Source organism: Tamandua tetradactyla, chromosome 2, assembly GCF_023851605.1.
Source record: "Tamandua tetradactyla isolate mTamTet1 chromosome 2, mTamTet1.pri, whole genome shotgun sequence".
Taxonomy (NCBI): domain Eukaryota; kingdom Metazoa; phylum Chordata; class Mammalia; order Pilosa; family Myrmecophagidae; genus Tamandua; species Tamandua tetradactyla.
In genome coordinates, this window is record NC_135328.1 from 156,391,263 (window position 1) to 156,412,121 (window position 20,859).

The 20,859-nt window shown below is 37.3% G+C and overlaps 1 protein-coding gene and 1 pseudogene across 3 annotated transcripts in view; one reads left to right on the plus strand and one right to left on the minus strand.

The window, feature by feature from the left end:
- Window positions 1-336: 336 nt before the first annotated feature.
- Window positions 337-20,859, minus strand: part of LOC143674109 (uncharacterized) — an 81,638-nt gene continuing 61,115 nt past the window's right edge. For all 3 annotated transcript variants that reach the window (XM_077149429.1, XM_077149430.1, XM_077149428.1), the window contains 5 exons: window positions 9,184-9,269; window positions 7,395-7,521; window positions 5,345-5,437; window positions 4,749-4,831; window positions 337-4,293 (listed from right to left, as the gene is read on the minus strand). In XM_077149429.1, coding sequence (XP_077005544.1) covers window positions 3,259-4,293; window positions 4,749-4,831; window positions 5,345-5,437; window positions 7,395-7,521; window positions 9,184-9,195 — 1,350 coding nt within the window. In that variant the 5' untranslated portion in view covers window positions 9,196-9,269 and the 3' untranslated portion in view covers window positions 337-3,258. The remainder of the gene's footprint in view (window positions 4,294-4,748; window positions 4,832-5,344; window positions 5,438-7,394; window positions 7,522-9,183; window positions 9,270-20,859) is intronic.
- On the plus strand, window positions 12,391-20,062 carry LOC143657720 (uncharacterized; annotated as a pseudogene).

The window sequence follows — 20,859 nt, forward strand, 5'->3', positions numbered from 1 at the left end:
TTGCAGTTAAGAGGGTAGGTGGGGGATGCGGAGGGAGGAGTTGGCAATGTGGCTGCAAGCCTTTATTTAACTGAATCCTTCAGGGAGTCAGATGAGATTATACTACTTAGGGAGATCTCCCCTGAGTTTCAACTAAGGTTTGGAGTAGCAAGGTAGAAGCCGTGGTCATGCAGAAACAACTGGGTTTTAGTGCACAGATATTCCACCACAGTGGAGGGATTTAGCCCCTCACCAGATTTCCAGTTTGTTTTGTGTCATTGCTGATTTTATGAAAGTCCCCTCCTGCATCAGTGCTCACCCAGAGCACCACTGGGTGGTGCTATTAAACAGGTTTATCATACTCCCCCTGATTCATACTAAAAGAATGGCTGCTGAGGAAATTGACAATGGAACAAAACAGATGGGCAGTAGGCAATGCCTGTGAACCCAGTAAATCCTGAGATCTGCAGGATGGGTCAGCAGCCACCCCTTCCTCAGGGTCCACACTCATCAAGTTATATTATTGTGGCTACTAGACCAAGGAGTCCCAAATGACATCATTTATGGGATTTCCAGTGGAGAACCTTGGGGAAAATATAAATTAGAAGGAGGATCATGAGTTCAATAGGGACAATATTCCCCTTTCCAATCCCGTCACCTCAATCCCTAGATATGAACAGTAGAGTAGAAGGTAGAACTTGTAGATCTCTCACCTCTCCCTTTGGCTCTGACTGAGGAGGCTGGCCCCTGGGAGGGGCCTCTTTGTCAAGACTTGACAAATTGAAAATGGGGCCAAGGATTCTGAACATCCCACACGGACCATCTGCTATATGTCCCAATGTATGTACTATTCAGTAGCATTGAAGAAAATTTTACACCACTTTTGTATACAGGCAGTGTGTTAGTTTGAAGGCAGCCAGAATACTGTATACCAAAAACGGAACAGCTTCTATAAAGGGAATTTAATGTTACAAGTTTACATTTCTAAGCCTGCAAAATTGTCCCAACTAAGGCATACAAGGAAAGATACCTTAATTCAAAGGAGGCTGATGGGCCAGGAATACCTTTGTCATCTAGGAAGTCATGTGGCTGGCATCTGCTGCTCCCTCATTTCTGGGATCCATTGCTTTCAGCCTTTGTTCCTATGTGGGTTCCTCACTTTGCTTCTCCAGGGCTGGCTTTCATCTCTTGGCTTCCCTTGGCTCTCTCCACATTCTGGCTTGCTTAACATCTCATGGTGATGGCTGCTGGGCTTCAAGCATCTCGAAACATCTGTGTCTCTATTCTCTAAAGCAACTGTTCTCCAAGTACCCACATCTGCTTCCTCTGTTGCTCTTTACCATTTCTGACTCCCTCCAAAATGTTTCCACTTTTAAAGGCTTCCAGTAAACTAGTCAAGACCACCTGGAATGCATGGTGTCACACAGATATCTAATCAAATGGTCACACTCACAACTGGTTGTATCACATCTCTGTGGAGATAATCTAATGGAAGGTTTCCAACATACAGTATTGAATTAAGATGAAAAGAAAGGGCTCCCTCCACCAGGAGTGAATCAGGATTCAAACATGGCTTTTCTGGGGCATTTAATACTTTCAAATTGGCACAGGCACCAAGGTCACTATCATTCCAAGAAATGCAGAGGGAGGGGGCAATGAATAGTATTTTGAAGTTTTCAGCCCTCCACACAGGTGTGGTTATGGGAGGTTACTGCGATCAAAGGTGGTCCTTTGGCCACCTCTGTGGTCATGCTTCTCTCCAGGGAATGCATTGCGGGAATTGGTGTCCTGCACCACTGCACATCCTGATGGTGATTACAAGTACACACTCCCTCATCCCAACAAATTCTGGCTATCATGGTTGAGGGAGTGACAGGCCATGCACACACTGTGCTCCCACAACTCTGCATTGCTCAACAGTGGCAATAGTACCTATTTGGTGGAGAGAAGGACACTATAGATCCCATAAGAGATGCCACCTGCAGTTGTGCTCCTCTCCACCATCTCTGCCTATAATAGCCTGATGTAGCCAGTGGAAAAGGCAAGTGGAGCATGGTAACCATTGGTGTCTGAAAGCAGAAGTACCCCCTTTGTCACCTGCAGTCCCAGATACTGAGACTCTCAAGGAAGGGATTATAGTTTACACGAGGGAAATTTCAACAATGTGGATCTCTGCTTGGCTCAGTGAACTACTGTGTGTAGGACCCTCTCACCAACTGATTTTCTAGTCACTGAGATGAAATACTGTTTCCTCCAAGATCAGAAGCAGAGCTGTTTCTACCCTTCATATATTTGATTACTGATCCAAAATGTCCATCAATGAGCCATTAAAGGCAACTACTGAACCATATTTATTTACCCTGTAAGACTACACAATCAAAGATTCACACTTTCTCCTATCCCCAAACCTACAGCATTTCCTTCACTAATCTCCATAACATAGCTCTTAAGTAACCAATAATTTGCCCAAATTCCTCAAACACTATCCTTTGCAGAGTCACAATTAACTGTTGTTCATAAGCTTCCCAATCTCTGAATAAATAATTTCCAATTCTTTATCCTTGAACACATTTTCCATCATCAATTTTCTGGAATTCTCCTAAGGAGTTTCATCCTGAGTAAGCATTTCCCCCTCTTATCTCATGTCTTCAAAGTTAATCCTAAACTGAATTTTCATTAGCACATCAGGGCCTGTGTTTAGCTATATGATAGTGCACGGTGATTACACACCTAGTGTTTAACCCCTGTGGAGTTCACTCATTTTATTTAAAGAATAAATTATGAATTAAGGCACTCTCACATTAAGTACAGACAGAATTTCTCACATGCAGTTTCTCTGGTTTGTTTATTAGAATCATAAATGAGGACTCTTCCCTTTCCTTAGATTTATGATGTCAGTTTTCTCATATAGTATATCATTTGAACTCTGTCCTATCAGACTTTGCTATAGAGATGACATTCATATGAATTCTCTCCTGTGTGAATTTCTTTAGATTAACTGAAGTGGTACAGATGACTAAAGGCACTTACATATTGATTACATATTAATTACAAACATAGTATGTGAGTTCTCTGTTGTATTTAAAGATTAAAGCTATGTTTGAAGTCTCTTCCATATTCAAAACATTTATGGCACAAGTTCTCTCATTCCATCTAGGTAAGAATATTGACTGAAGGCCTTCCCACATTGGTGGCTTTCATAGGGTTTTACTTCAGTTTGAAAAATTTCATATTGTCTAATGTTAGAAAAATTAATGTTTCTCCATATAGATGATATTCTTATGGTTTCTGTCCAGTGTCTGTTCTCTGATGTTGCCAGAGGGCAGAACTATGAATGAAAGCCTTCCCACATGGATGACATTCATGGGGCTTCTCTCCGGTATGAGTTCTCTTATGTTGTCTAAGATGAGAATTTTGACTGAAAGCTTTCCCACATAAATGACATTTATAGGGTTTCTCTCCAGTGTGAGTTCTCTCATGCTGCTGAAGACAAGACCTCTGACTGAAGGCTTTTCCACATAGTTGACATGCAAAGGGCTTCTGTCCAGTGTGAGTTCTCTCATGTTCTCTAAGATGAGAACTTTGACTGAACACTTTCCCACATAAATGGCATTTATAGGGCTTCTCTCCAGTGTGAGTTCTCTCATGTTTTCGAAGATAAGAAGTCTGACTGAAGGCTTTCCCACATAGATGGCATTCATGGGGTTTCTCTCCAGTGTGAGTTCTCTCATGTTGTTTGAGGATATATGGTTTAATGAATGCTTTCCCACACAGATGGCATTCATAGGGTTTCTCTCCAGTATGATTTCTCTCATGTTGTCGAAGAGAAGAACTTTGACTGAAGGTTTTTCCACACAGATGACATTCATAGGGCTTCTCTCCATTGTGAGTTCTCTCATGTCGTCTGAGGCTAGAGCAGTGACTGAAGACCTTCCCACATAGATGGCATTCATAGGGTTTCTCACCAGTGTGAGTTCTCTCATGTCGTCTGAGGGTAGAGCTTTGACTAAAGGCTTTCCCACATAAATGGCATTCATATGGTTTCTCTCCATTGTGAGTTCCAATGTATTGTCTTAGGCGAGAGCTTTCAAAAAAGGCTTTAGCACTTTGATGACATTCATCTGATTTACTTCTAGTGTGATTTTGCTTATGTTGATGAAAAGATGATAGGTTACTGAGGACTTCTGCAAGAGGCTTACTGAAATATGATTTCTCTGCCATGTTAATTGATGTATGCTGAGTCATTGTGGATCTGTGAGGGGAATCTTCTTGGAAATAATTACATTTAAAGGAATTCTTTTCCAAGTGAGAACTCTGTTGTAGGAATAAGATGAGAGACTGTAAAATATTTTTCCATATACATAATTTTTTCATTTCCCTACACATGAATTCTAGACTAATTTTCCAGTGTTGGCCTCTAATTAAAATCTTTCCCATGTTAGTTTTATACAGACATTATTCTACTTCATGACCAAAGATATTCCCTATTATAGCACCCCAATTACAGACATATCCAATCCATTTCAAACTTCATGATGTTTCAATGATTATGTATGTGAACAAAGTTTAGGCAATTTCCTTTTTATAAATTCAGGTTAGAGTTTTGTATTCAGCTTAATTTTTCCCTAAATTCAAACTATGATGTGTATTTGTTGGGATAGCATTTAATCCCAGCATTAATTACAGTTATGTGAGTGTACTGAATTCCTAATTTATTCCACTCAAAACTGTCTATTTGGAAAACCAGGATTCACAGCAATGAAGCTTACCAATGACATGATGTTAGAAGTATCTTTCCTGCAGACAGGTTGCATGAATATAATTTCTTCTTTTTTAAAGGTACTTTTCTTGGCTTTAATAATTTGAAAACAAAACAAAAATTGTTAGATTACTATGAGGGAAATGAAAATGTTGGGAATTCCCAAATATGCCTGTCAGTATGTTTCAAACATTGTTTGCTTAGCTGGGAAAGAATATCTAATGAATGAATACACTGGGACAAAGAAAACACTAAAGTACATTAAAAATCATAAGTTTTCAGAATTGAAATATAAGAAAAATAAAAAGTTGGGAAGTCAGGGAGGTAAAGAAAGGGAAAATCTTCAAGAGTAGAACCAGGACAAAGATCATTATGTAAAAGTTTGATTCCTATAGTACTTAAATATCCCCTTACCAAAGTCAAAGTTATTTTAACAGAGCATGATAAGTATAGTGAACAATTACCACATATGAAGATGATTTCTCCAATATCCGTACCTACATTTCATAAATCTTAACTCACAGAAACCTGAAGTTGATATTTCTGAGGACATACTACTAATTGACCAGGTACTCCTGTACTGATCCATAGGTCCCTAGAACTCACCTGGACTCTGGTTTTGGAGAAATCCTTTTCCTTCCCTCCACACTTCTTCCTGTGCCAACTGGGAAGGCATATCTGATTTGGAGATCTGATATCCTGTTTGTAGGAAAAAATATACCTGCATTTTAGTTGTGTTAATAACAGTGAACTAACATCAAGTCCATGGCAGGCTACCAAAGAATAATGTTAGCATGGCAAAAGTACTTTGAACACAGAACAATGAAAATATTTTATCAGCAAAGGTGTGATGTTTGCCATTGTGCCCATTTTGGTGGAGACTTCTGGCTGTTGCTGCCCATGCACAATTTCAAAGAGAGAATGCAGAATCCTCCAAATTCTAAATGGGGAGAGTTCTGTTTCTACAGTGTTTGATAATTATTTTTAAAAATAATCCAATAAACAAACTCCACCAGAACAATCTAAATACTATGTGGAAAACAATATATGTGATACTTTTATTGCTGTGTTCTCAAGCCTCAGCATAGCTGAGTTGAATAATTACTTAACAATATTTAGTCACTGTCATAGTCAGGTTCATGTGTCAACTTGGCCAGGTGGTGGTGCCCAGTTATCTGGTTGGGCAAGAACTTGCCTGTCTGTTATGAGGACATTTTGTGGACTTAAATCATGACCACATGGGCTGCAACATAGGATTGTCTCCTGCAATGAGTGATGCCAAATCTAATCAGTAGAAGGCTTTTAAGGAAGATTCAGAAGAGACACTCTGCTTCATCCAGCCAGCCTCTCCTGAGAGTACACTAAGGACCTTCATTGGAACTGCCAGCTTGTGGCCTGCCCTACAGATCTTGGACAGTTACATCACCACAGCTACCCAGTCAACCTCTCCTGAGAGTTCACTGAGGGCCTTCATTGGAGCTGTCAGTTCATGGCTTGCCCTACAGATTCTGGACTCTAACATCCCCATGGTTGCATGAGACACTTTAACAAATTTTATATTTATATAAAATTTGCTGATTCTGTTTCTCTAGAGAACGCTAGTTAATACAATCATTTATTTATCTGTACAACAATTACTCACTGAGTTTCCAACACTACTCTGAGTGTTGGAGATTAAGATTCAAGAAAGTTATTAAGTTGTACTCAAGAAGATTAAATTGTATTAGGGTGAACTAGATGTAAGTAAAAAGTAAGGAAGCATAAATTGTGTACAAAGATGAACTAATTCATATTTGTTAGAAATTCAGAGTTAGAATATAGAATATAGGTTAACAGTGGATGGCTTGGGAGTAAAGAATGGGGAGTTGATGCTTAATTTGTAGAGAATTTCTATGTAGGTTGATTTTAAAAGGCTTAGAAATGGATGATGGTGATGGTAGCACATTATTGTGACTGTAATTAATAACACTGAATTAAATATGTGAATTTGGTTAAAAGGGGAAACTTTAGGTCATATGTTAGTATCATAAAAATTAAAAGTTAAAACCCAGGACTGTATAACACAGGTATTGCTACTATAGATGACAGACTATAACTAATAGTGTAAGAATGTTCTTTCATGAATTATAACAAATGTAAGACACAAATACCAGGTGTTAATAATAGACAGTATATGGGAAAATACACCTAATGTAAACTATGCATGATACTTAATAGTACTACTTTAATAATCTTCCATCAGTTGTAACACAGGTAGCTGCTATTAAAAATAGTACAATTATAAAAAAGTGCTGTCATAAATTGTAATAAATGTTCCACACCATTGTAAAGTGTTAGTGGTGGGGTGTTGTATGAGAATCCTGTATTTTATGCATGACTGTTCTATAAACCCACACAACTTATCTATAAATTTTTTCAACATGTAAGGAAACAAATTTCTTTTAGGTGGTTGTGTGTTATAAGATGATATAAAGTAACATAAATGTATTAAAATATAAAATATGACAATATAAAATAATAAAGTTTAAAGCAATATGGAGAAGCTGATCTAAATACTTGAATAAATAGAAGATGATATACGATAAATATATAGGTAATTGGTGGACACATTTGAGGATAGATAGATATCGATGATAGAAAATTTTGGGAGACTCACCCACTGAGAACAGATGATTGATATTCTCCAGCATCACTTCTCTGAACATCTTTCTCTGGGATATGTCTAGCAGGACCCATTCTTCCTGGGTGAATTCTATAGCTACATCTTTTAAGGTCACTAATTCCTAAATGAGAGAAATTTGGGTTCACATAGGGTCATCCTTACCAATGTCGTGAGCATGATGCTCAAATAACAGCACCAAGGAAAAAGAGACTGTGAATATAAAGCTCAAAATGTGATTGGAGTTCCAGCAAGATCACTCTCAATGCTGAACTGCCATCTGTCTTGCACACACTCAGACACTTTGAATACACTGAATACATAAAAATCCATTGTAAAGGAACATCACATAATATGTGGTATGATATACACCTTATAATTTCCCAATACTTGTAATTAAGACTTCCTTGCACTTAAACATTTATAACTAAAACACTCTTTCCTACTAATTTCAAGTAAACCTACAGACTCATCATAAGGCAAACAATATCCATGATATATCACATTTCAACGATGACTATGGTTAGATTATTCTCCGATATAGGCAAATCCTATATAGGGGAATTTTATTTTATTTTTCTCTCATTTAAAAAATTATTGAACAACACCTTAAGGGTTTCGATGTATTTCAATGAGCTAATGTATGAAGATTTTTCTATATAAACTTGTTCCACAGGTACAGTATTCATTAAAATGGCAAAGAACTTTGAGCAATATCCAGAATTCCACAAAACTGAACAGAACTCTGGATCACTAAGTGCTGCTTCTTTTAATTCTACATAACTCAGGTGTTCATTATAATATATTATAAAATATAAGTACAGATGATTCAAGATAACATGTAGGGACCACTGAGACTGTTCTTCTGGAATCTGGCCCTAATGTGACCATTCCTGTAGTAGGAGAGTTCCATTATCAACTTGTTCTCAGGCCTATAAACACCAGGTTTTAGTGTCTGTCTTGTATATTCACCTCATCTGTCTGTTCAAGATTAAAAGAAGCTTCTGGTCTCTCAAAATCTTGAAAATTTTTACAAGGGCATGAATTTTATTCCACTTATTATATTCCTCCTGAACAAACACCCAAATTTCAGGAAACAATACTTCCTATACATTGCATTCATTTATAAAACTGATCTACAAAAAATGAAGTTGGGCAACTGGGAACAACAGTGGCAAGGATAATTTTAGTTTTCCTTTTTGAAGCTTTCAAAATGTGCCAATATATTCTATCAAAATTTTAAGAAATGTAAAATCGGTGAAAATAAATGAGTCCTTCTTTCCTTTAACTTGCTAACCTTCTCTCTTGTGCTTTTGTCAACAATCTACAGCCCTACACCCCAGCAACTGTAACAGTGGATGGACTGAATGCAATTGCTGAAGCATCACACTGTCTACTAATGGTTAACTTCTGGTCTTACTCATCTCTATCACATCAGTTCAATGTGTGCCTAAGACAATTTCAGGCACTAAAATGACCTATGAGTGTATGAATCACCAATGAGGCCACGGGCTGTACAAGAAAAAGGAAACATCTCTCATCCATTCAGAGCACGCAGCATTAATGGAAGTTGGAAAAAACTACTGTAATGTTGAGAAGGAGATTACTTTTATTGACGAGTCCCAAATTTACCATAACTATGCTAGAGTCCTGGGAAAACTTAACTGAAGCTCATATCCTTGAATAGCTGATGAAAGCACTTGCAATATCCATGCAATAGGAGAGACCTGATCATCTGCCAGCCACATAGGTGTAATTTCATATTAAAGAAAAATTCCCTACTCACCTGTGGTTGCATTGTCAGTAGCTCAGCAGACAACTCTCTTCCTCTGGATTTTCTCTTACAACCAAACAAACAGTAGTTGAGCAAACCTGAGATTGGAGAAAGAAGTCCTCAAACTCAAGTCTTGGCCACAATCTCCAGGCCCACCTGTTTTGAATCCCAAATGCTTCACCTGGGAGTGACTGCAGTCCAATCAACAGGAACATGAAGTGTGCTCCAAGAGAAATAGAGAGAGGACACTCCTTTCCAGGCTCAATATATAGGAGTTCTTTAATTTTCTAGCTAAGGAAGATATGAATACCTCTACCGTACAGATGAAAATCATTGAACTGTATATATTAATTAGCCCATGGTGTTGAGAGATTTTCAGTATTCCTGTGTTGGAATACAGGAATATCTGATCCACGTCACATGTGGAATTGAGTCTCCACCAGAGAAAGCAGACAGGACTTTCTCATAAATAATTATTGTTTGCTTATGCACTAGTATTGGTTTTGCAACATCCATCCCTGTCCTCTGGCTTTTCACCTGCTTCCTGCTCTACCCTACATCTGCCCTTCAGAGTACACTTGTTCTAAATCATCTTAGTTCTTCCACAAGGGATGTCTTACAATGTAGCTCCATCAACACTAAGTTCTAGATCATACCCTAATGGACTTGGATATAAACCAAGAAGCTAAGAGTATTTTATTATGGGGTTGATTAATTCAAGTTTGTAGTCAATTAAAAGGGATCAATGGTTCCCATTATGTACATTTAGTCAGGAAAATACCATGATTTATCTATGAAAAGCCCACAGCTAACATATTACTTAATGGTCCAAAGCTGAAAGCTTTTCCTCTAAGATCAGGAACAACACAAGGATGCCCACTGTCACTACTGTTATTCAACATTGTACTGAAAGTTCTTGCCAGAGGAATTAGGCAAGAAAAAGAAATAGGCATCCAAATTGGAAAGGAAGAAGTGAAAGTTTCCCTATTTGCAGATGATATGATCCTATATACAGAAAATCCTGAAAATTTGAGAATGAAGCTCCTAGAGTTAACAAATGAATACAGGAAAGTAGTGAGGTTTAGGATTGAAACCAAAAATAAAAGTGATTCTATACACAAGCAATGAACAATCAGAAGAAGAGAGCAATACAATAATTTCTTTATAAGAGCAATTTAAAAATTCAAATACCTAGGAATAAATCTAACCAAGGTTGTAAAGGACTTGTACACCAAAAACTGTGAAACATTGCTAAAAGAAATTAAAGATGACATTAATAAATGGAAGAATATTCCATTTCATGGGATATCATTAATATGCCAGTACTACCCAAAGTTATTTATAGATCCAATGTAATTCCAACTAAAATTCCACCACCCTTATTTGCAGAAATGGAAAAAACAGCCATCAAATTTATATGAAAGGGTAGGGGGACCTGAATAGCTACAGCCCTTTCAAAAAAGAAAACTGAAGTTGGAGGACTAACACTTCTTGACCTCAAAACTTACTACAAAGCCAGACTAACCAAAACAGCATGTACTGGCACAATGACAGATACACAAACAAGTGAAATATAATTGAGAGCTCAGAAATAAACTCTCAAATGTATGGCCAACTGATTTTTGACAAGATAGCAAAGAACACTCAATTGGGATTAACAGTCTCTTCAAAAATTAGTGCTTGGGAAATTGGATTACCATTTCCAAAAAAAAAAGAAGGAAGGAAGTTGAATGTCTACCTCATGCCATAAGCAAAAATTAAGTAAAAAAGACCAAATATTAATATAAGAGCTAAAACTATCAAACTCCTCGAAGAAAATGTAGGGGAGCATTTTCAGGACATTTCTTGGGTTTGTCAGACCTTCCTCAAAGTACCAACAACATAAGAAAAAATAGTTAAATGGACTTAACCAAATTTTAAAAACTTTTGTCCCTCAAGGGAGTTTATAATGAAATTAAAATGACAACCTACATAATGAAAGGAAATATATGGAAACCACATATCTAACAAAATGTTAATATCCAGAATATATAAACAGATTTTTCAACTTAGCAACAAAAAAACAAATAACCTAATTTAAAAATGGGCAAAAGACTTGATCAGATATCTCTTCAAAGAAGATATGCAAATGGCCAGAAAGCACATGAGATGATTCTCAACATCATTAGTCATAATGGTAATGCAAATCAAAACCACAATGAGGTGCCATTTAACAATGGCTAGAACAGCTACTATTAAAAAAAATGGAAAATTAAAACTATTATAAAAGATTTGGAGAAATAGTAAGACTCATTCATTGTTGGTGGGAATGTGAATTTGTGTAGCTGCTGTGCAACAGAGATATGATTCTTCAGAAAGCTAAGTATAGAATTATGTGCTGGTTTGAAGCTATTATGTACCCCAGAGAAACCATGTCCTTTAATCCTCATTCAATATTGCTGGGTGAGATCTTTCTGATTGTTTCCATGGAGATGTGACCCACCCAATTGTGGGTGGTAATTTCTGATTAGATGGTTTCCATGGAGATATATCTCCACCCATTCAAGGTGGGGTCGTTCACTGGAGCCCTTTAAGAGGGAACCATTTTGGAAAAAGCTAGAGTCACCAGAACTGACACAGCCAAAGAATGGATAGACCCCTGTGGAAGCAGTGAAAAAACCTGGAGAGAAAGCTAGCAGACATCACCATTTACCTTTCCAGCTGAGAGAGAAATCCTGAACATCATTGGCCTTCTTGAATCAAGGTATCTTTCCCTGGATGCCTTAATTTGGACATTTCCAATAGCCATAGAACTGTAAACTTGCAATTTAAAAAATCTCCCCTTTTAAAAGCTGTTCTGTTTCTGGTATATCTCATTCCAGCAGCTTACAAACTAGAACATATTTTAGTACTAGGAGTGGGATGCTGCTTCAGTTTGCAAATCCAAACATGTTGAAATGGCTTTTTAAATGGATAAGGGGAAAATTCTAGAAGAGTTGTGAGGAGCTCAACAGAGAAGGCCTAGAATGCTTTGAAGAGACTGTTGGTAGAAATGTGGACTCTAAAAACACCTCTGATAAGGACTTAGAAATGATGCATGTGTTACTGCAAACTGGAAGGAAGGTGATCCTTGTTTTAAAGGGGCAAAGAATCTGGCAAAATTGCCTGCTGGTTTTATATGGAAACCAGATTTTGAAAGCCACAAATTTGAATATTTAGCTGAAGAGATTTCCAAATTAAATGTGGAATGTGCGGCCTGCTTTCTCGTTGCAGGTTACAGCAAAGTATGATGGGAAAGAGGTAAGTTGAGAAGGGAACTGTTGGGTATAAAGAAAACAGAAAATGGTGTTCTAGAAAATTCAGGGCTTCCAGAAAATGAGACCTCAGTGAGGGGGTCCCATGTGAGGACTTAACCAAACATGGAAACAATCAGCCATTTCAGAACAAGCCATTTGGAGATGGGGTTATCCAGAAAGGACTTGTGGAAAGTCCTATTGTCTGATCGTTATGATCCCTGACTATTATATAGAAAACCAAAAAGAATGTTGTGAGATCTGTATAAACAGAACCACTGTCAGTCTGGACTAAAAGGGACAGAAAGGGGGACAAGTTGTAAGAAAATTAACTTCAAAGGCAGAGCCATCGAAACTAAGGTCTGAAGCCAGGAAACCTCAGGCCAGGCCAGTAGACACATCAAGCCCTGGGAGAGGGTGATTTTACCCACTTACTGAAATGATTTAAGGCTTTCTGATGTTGTTATGGAATTAATGTATTTTGCATTTGGAAAGAACATGTCTTTTGAGGTCCAAACGGTGGGATGTGCTAGTTTGAAGCTATTATGTACCCCAGAAAAATCATGTCCTTCAAAATCCATATTCAGTATTGTTGGGTGAGATCATTCTGATTGTTTCCATGGAGATGTGACCCACTCAATTGTGGGTGATAACTTTTGATTAGGTGGTTTCCATGGAGATGTGTCTCCACCCATTCAAGGTGGGGTTGCTTAATGGAACCTTTAAGAGGGAACAATTTTGGGAAAAGCTTTAGAGCCACCAGAACTGACAGAACCAACAGAACAGACAGAACCCTGGGGAAGCCACAGAAGAAGCCTGGAGAGAAAGCTAGCAGATGTTGCCATATGACTTTCCTGCTGAGAGAAAAATTCCAAACATCATCAACCTTCTTGAACAAGGGTTTTTTTTTCCCCGGATGCCTTAATTTGAACATTTTCACAGCCCAAGAACTGTAAACTTGCAAATTAATAAATTTCCCCTTTTAAAAGCTGTTCTGTTTCTGGTATATTGCATTCTGGCAGTTTACAAGCTAAAACACCAAATGACCTGGTAGTCCCACTACTAAGTGTACACAAAAAAATATTGAAAGCAGGGACTCAAAAAGATAACTGCATACCAATGATCATAGCAGCACTATTCACAACTGTCAAAGATGGTAGCAATCCAAGTTCCCATTGATCCATGAATGGATAATTACCTTTGGGGGATATATATATATATACACATGGACTATTATTCATCATAAAATGGAATATTCTGATACATGTGACAACATGGACATACCTTGAATACATCATATTGAGTGAAATAAACTAGACACAAATGGACAAGTATGGTATGATTTCAGTGACTCAAATATTCAGAATAAACAAACTTAGAGTCAGAATCTAGAATCTAGATTACCAAAGGACAGGGTGGAGATTGTGAATGGGAAATTAAGTCTTCAAATGCACAGGTTTACTATTTAGAATGATGGAAATGTTTTAATAATGGATGGTGGTGATGGTAGCACAACAGTTTTAATGCAATTATCAGCACAGAAATATAAATCTGAATATGATTAAAAGAGGAAATGGTTGATTATCAGTATGGTAACAATAAAAATTTTAAAAAGAATCCATGGAACTATACAACACAGTGAACTCTAAATTAAGCCATGGACTTTTATAGTACAATTATAAAAATGTGGTGCATTATTTGTAACAAATGTTCCTCACCAAAACAAGGTATTGATGGAGGGGTGGTATATGGGAAGCTATATTTTATGCATGATTGTTCTGTAAACCCCCAACTTCTCTAATAAAAAAATTGTTAATTAAAAACAAGAAAATAGAAGTATATTGGGCCATAATGTTATTATCATGTCCCACATTCCTCAAAGGAGGAAAAGAAGTTCTGAGAACTTCTAGAATCTCAGAAGTTATAGATTGCTGGTCTTTCTCTCCTGGTTCACTGCTTTCAGCAACTCACTTCAGTGGCTTCCTTTTTGATCTTCTGTGGGACCTTTCTTAGCTTCTATAGGGTTCTTTTCTGAACTCTGTGGGCTTTTCCTGTGTTTCCTTTATCCTCTTATAAAGGACTCCAATAAGGGGATTAAGAAACACCTTGAATAGGGCAGGTCACATCTCAATTAAAATAACCTGATTAAAAGGTCCTACCCACAATAGGTTGCACCACAGGAATGTATTAAAAGAACCTGCCCTTTTTTAAGGCATGTAATGGCTTCAAAATAACACACACAATATTAAAATTGAAATATTTATCAGCAACCTCTCCCTCTCATCACAATCTCCTCATTTAAACTCATTATTTTCATTCTATTATGAAACAAAATGTCCCCTTTATCTATTTCTTCTCTTGCGCTTGATCTCTTGTTCCTCTTTTCACAATCAAACTGCAAGAGCACTTTTACCCTTTCCTCACACTGCCTCAAATGATGCCTAAGTAACATTGCTAATGACTTCCTTTTAAATAAATCATGCTTCTATCTCCACTAAGCTCCCAATAATTGATCCAGTGTATGTTTCTCAGTTTATATCTTCAAACCAAAGAAGGATTGGGCCTTGGCCTCCTTTTGGGAACATTCTTTTTCCTAGACCTCTCTGACATCACAGTCGCCTGACTGTATTCTAGATTTCTAGTTACTCCTTCATCTTGTTTTCTTCATAGCACTTTTCAAGTAATATTGCAGTTCTCAAAACTGAATCCTAGTTCCTCTCCCCTCCCATTTTTATACAATGTCATGACAAATTCACACATTTACTCAATTGCTTCAATTTATTTTACCTTTATATCTAAAATTACAGTGTAGGTCTCTTTCTCCATGTATAGAAGCACAAAAAAATATGTATCAAGATATTACATCCCCTCAGAAATCAGAAAATTTTTCCTCATCTAGAAGGTACTATGATTTACCTGGATGTTAATCAAGGCAAATACAATCAAAGTATCCCTTATTACCAAAATATTCTCCTTCAATTACAGTAAATTGTAGTTATGATTCAACCAGGCATCAAAGGAATGAACTTTAAATCACTGCTCTGAACTACACAAATACATTTTTGTCATTTCCTCAGAGGCCCCTTCACTGAATGCCAAACTAAGTTGACCTTTTTTTCCCCTTCCTGCAGCTTTTATTTTTCAGTATACATTTATTTGTTCATTTCTCTGTTAGTACTACTAGCCTATATATATAAAACCATTCTGTGAATGATAATATTAGGTGAGTTTCCTCTGAAAATTACTAAGGAATAAATCCAGAGAAACTGTATTTCCACAATAATTTAACCTGATGTCAGATGGCCTGGGCCCAACTGCCTGCAATCAAATTAAATAGCACTTTCTGATTAAAAAAAAAATCATTTATAAAATAAATGAGCACTCTCCTGCCAGGTTAAATTCTCTCCCTTACTCACTAGAACACAAATGGTCTGAAAATGCAAGCATCCGAATCTCATGAGGCTGTTTTCACCTATTTCTTGGTAGAAATAGCACCATTTTAATGCAGTTGATTAGCGCTATAGTTCAAAAGACACACTTGATTAACTCAGATGACAGTGAAGATAAATCTAATTAAGGCAGACTCTCTTTAATGCAATCTATTTCCTCCAATTAGGTAATAATGTAAATTCAATGAAAAGAAACAGACTGAGTCATTCAATTCCTTCTAAAAGTCTCAAAATCAACCTTCCTGCCCTTTTCAAAAGGCCTCAGAGTTTTTTGGATTTTGGTTATGCTGAGTAGTACTCTAGAACATCTACAGCAAGAAGAGTCTTATTAATTTGTATTTCTAAGGGGAGTTGTAATCTACCAATATTCTCTCAGGTATAAGAATATGTTTAACTTTACTTAAGTAGAAACACTTGTGCTGAAAAAATATAGTCAAGGGAAAACATTCTTGTGGAGTGTGTACTAACAAGTAAGGGAAAGACTAGTATATGTCTCCTCCTGTGAGATTTAGCTGATGTTCTCAGAACTGTAACACCCTATGAGCTTCAAAATATCATGGAGTCCTAGAATAAATGATCTGGTTTGATTCTTCTATAAATAGGATGGGCTTAACTAATTTATAAAATTAAATTATAAAATTCTTCAGACATATCTTGAGTATAGAAAAATAAATTATTTCTGAAGCAAAATCAAGTAATGCATTTTCATTTAAGGTGCAGGCATTGGTTCCCAAATAAATATTTTTTCTTTTTAAATTCACTCACCTGAAATTTTAAAATGCTGCAGTGTTTATTATTTTAGTAGCATGCACTTTAGGTATTCAATTACAACATTTTCATGGCTTTCTTATATAGTCTTATGTTTTTCAGCCTGGTTATTCTACAAATATTCTTGAGGTAAGTGATAATCTTTTTTTTTTTTTTCATAAATGTGTATATGTTGGAGGTCAACTCTGAGGTAGACCTCTACAAGGGCATGGAGCCATACCAGCAAATAAAACAGAGAATATGTCCCTGTGAGGATTAAGAGCTACTTCAGAAGACACAATTCAAAGGAAAAAAAATGCAAGGATTCCTTACATATATAATCCAGATATACTTCCATTTTGGAAATGGAACACCTCTCAGAAATACCAATATTTTGCATGAAGAATTGCTCCAGGGTTTCTTTCCTAAAGCCACTGCATGACAGGTAAATTCATTCAAACCAGCTTGGATTATTGGAGAGCAAGATTTTCAAAAAGTGATGAGTCCTTCTAAGTTTCTGATGAGAAAAGTCTGAGAATCTCAGGGTAGAATTTACGCTCAGGTCTGGAACTCAGATGTAAGGCTTGGATGGTGTAACTGATATAAATATAGATGATAAATATGGTCAAAGGAATGGAAGATATTGCCTATTTAGAAAGAAGTAAAGGAATGGCTGGGACTGATACCTGAGAAGTTCCAGCATTTAATGTTTTGGAAAGACCTTGCCACTATATACAAAGTGGGGCCAAAATAATCCAAGAGAGTGTTGTTATCTAGGAAACCAGGACAGAGAGAGATTCTGGAATGAGGGAATTGGGGAATATGTTGAGGAATCTTGTGAAAGATGAAGAGGCATTACTGGATTCATTGAGATGGAGGTGAGCCTCTCAAGGGTAGTGGATTTAAGTGGAGAAGCATAAACCATATCAAAGTGTCTTCAGAAGTAAGGAGATAAGGGTAAGTCTACTAATAGCTGCTCTTTGAAAAAGATTGGCCTCAACTGGCAAGAGAGTTAAGTAACTGGGGAAGCATCATATACCAATAAAATTTAAACATTTACTTTGATAAAAACAATGTATGGAAATTAACACTACTTATAAATGGTAATGGGTTTAGGCCAGCTCTCATCTCACCATTTGGAGAACTCCCCAATATCCACAAAATAATAGGTTACACTGAGGTCAATCAATTCTGAGGCAAGTTCCACAGAAAAGGAACACTATGCTCTCTTCCCAAAGCTCATAACTCATCAGCTTCTTTTTATATAGAAACATGCAAACTCTATTTGTATTCCCTTTGTATAGGGAAAATATTTAATAAATCTAATGAGTGATACATTCCTAGGAAGAAACTCAGATTGCAGATTGCAGTAACTGAACCTAAATCAGGGACTCTATCAGTCTGTGAGATGCATCCTGTTTACCTTGACTGGATCTACAAGATCATGAAAAAGTTAAAATCTTCCTACAATGTTGAAAACAAAGATAAAGCCATTGACAAGGATGCTTGAAATGCTAATTAATTTATTCAGTAAATACCTTACAGATCATTCTTTGTAAAAGGAAAAAACATCAAAGTCCTGGAGATACAACAGGAAACAGATATGGTTGGTTTATAAGGACAAAGGGCTAGAATTCTGTGGACGAAGTTTGGGATTAAAAATAAAAGGAAGAATTGGGAGAGGATAAAAGGAGAAGTAGGAGGTATAACAGAGAAAATGGGATTTAACAAATGATTATGGCTGCTGAATCACAATATTAATATTCCTTTTGGCCTTCAGTGTTTTGGAGTAGCTATGAGGATAAATCTGAGATGATGGAATAGTAGCCCATCACCACTCTAGGATCTCTTCTGTAACTATTTTTTGAAATCTGCTTTGAAAATTATTGCTTTTTTTCTTTCTTTGCTTTATATATATGTTATATTTTACAATAAAAAATGTAAAAAAAAACCTACAGCAGTTGTAACAAAAATCATTTGTAATACTGGATATAGAGTATTAGTATTTAAAATAATTACAGTCATCTCATCATAAATGAAGTAAAAATAGATTTTGTCTCTGACCATTTAAGCTGTAGCTTACTGTTGTGTTTCCCAAGACTGATTTTTAGACAGACTTATGCATTATGTACCAATGACATGTAAAATAAGGCATATTTTCTACTATGTAAAAGATAAAATAAATGGAAGACTCACTCACATAGGCATGTTCACAGGTGGGAGGCTGGCAGCAGGCTAGCTCCGTGGCTGGCCCCGCACCGCGCTACAGGTTCGTGCACTCAGCAAGTTGGCTGGTGGAAGAGACAGCTTTGGGAGTTGAGGCGCTGTGTAAGGGAGGTCCCAGACGCATACGCGGCTCTGGCTTTGTCACCCTCCACCTCTCTGGCCCCAGCTTCCCGTGCCGGGTACTGAAGAAGGGAAGAAAGCTAACCCTGGAAACCCCGGGCACAACTTTGGATGTTCGATATTCAATCCTTATCTTCCCAGTCATAGGCCTCGCTCAAGTGCTAGGTGACTCTGCCAAGAGGTGGCGGTGGCAACAACTGCCTGTCTGTGGAGTAGTCCTGCCCTCTAACCTTACTCCTCCACCGGGCCTTGCAGGGGCCAAGAGAGCTCAGCATCTGCACTGCTTCTTGATTATTTATGTCAGTCAGCTGGAGCAGCCTCGAGCCGGGAGGTTTGCCTCGAGCCGGGAGGTTTGCCTCGTGCTCCACCACGTCCACAGGAAGAGACTTGGGGAATTCGCTGAGGAAATTCAAGCTAGTGTTCTGGGGGAGTATAGCGTTGGAAAGATATCCTTGAATACCAGATTCGTGTATGATGGTTTTAACATCACCTACCAGGTAACAATTGGCCTTGACTTTTTATCAAAAAAAATGTATTTGGAGGATCGAAAATCAGGCGGGATTTGGGATATGGCGGGTCAGGAAAGTTTCCTTAGCCTCATTCCCAGTTACATCTGTGATTCTGCTGCAGCTATAGTTTACCTTATCACAAAAGTTAACTCATTCCAACAAACTACAAAATGAATTGATGGCGTCAGAACAGAAGGAGGAAGTGATGCTATCATCATGCTAGTAGAGAAATAAAACAGAGCTTGTTGGTAAGAGGTAAGTGTCAGTTGAGGAGGGAGAGAGGAAAGCCAAAGAGCTGAATGTTATGTTTATTGAAACTAGTGTAAAAGCAGGATACAATACAAAGCAGCTGTTCCGACATGTTGCAGCAGCCTTGCCTGGAATGGAAGACACACAGAACAGCAGAGAAGACATTGATTGACATAAACCTGGAAAAGCCTCAGGAGCAGTCGTCAGTGAAAGTGGCTGTTCCTGCCTAATACCACATGGCATCTTCAACCCTTCTCCAGAAGCTCACTGCTTTGGCCCCTTTACTCTTTCTTTGACTGTACTGCAAATACTGGCTTGAATCACCTTTTCCTTTCAGTAATAACGTTAGTGCAATTCATCACTGCTGCCGATTTTGTGGAGATGATTTATTAGCTTCACAAGAACAAAAAAAGTTAGTGCCTTCATCATTTATATTTTACAAAAAGCCAAAAGATTCCAGAATATTCCAGTGGTAACTTTAAAAATTAGATACATTTTTTAACATTTTTTTCCTTTTTTAATGGTATGACAACGTACTTCAAAATAATGGAAATCTCAACAGTTATGCATGTGGCTTGATTAAAAAGCAATATATTTACAATAGCCTTTGCCTACCTACTTGATCTCTCCCTGCTTTCCTCAGCTCTTCCTTGGCCATTCCTTATTCTCACCCTCCCTTCCTCAGAACAAACAGGAGATGGCAAGGCAGCAGTCAGACCAAACCCACTGAAATTATCCTTAAATTTTAGGGATATTACTTGCTGAAGGCTTTGGGTCAAGACTCTAAAATTATTCTTGAGTACTGATACAAACTCCTCAGACCTTCTTTGAGGTCAAATCTCAACTATCATGGTGGGCAGTGCTTGAATGAGAAAACAGGGTGCATCTTCAAAATGAATTGTAATGAACATACCAAGAAATTTAGTTTCTAACCAAAACAAATGATCCTTTTACATGTGCCTTATTAGATTCTGGAAGAGATAAGTGAACAAGTACATCCATACAGTTTTTTAATATTTAAATCTCCATGGTAAATAAAAAGTTCTAATGAACTATTCCTCCTAAGATTTAAAAATTTTTAGAGTTATTCTATTCATTAGAAAAATCTTTTCAAAC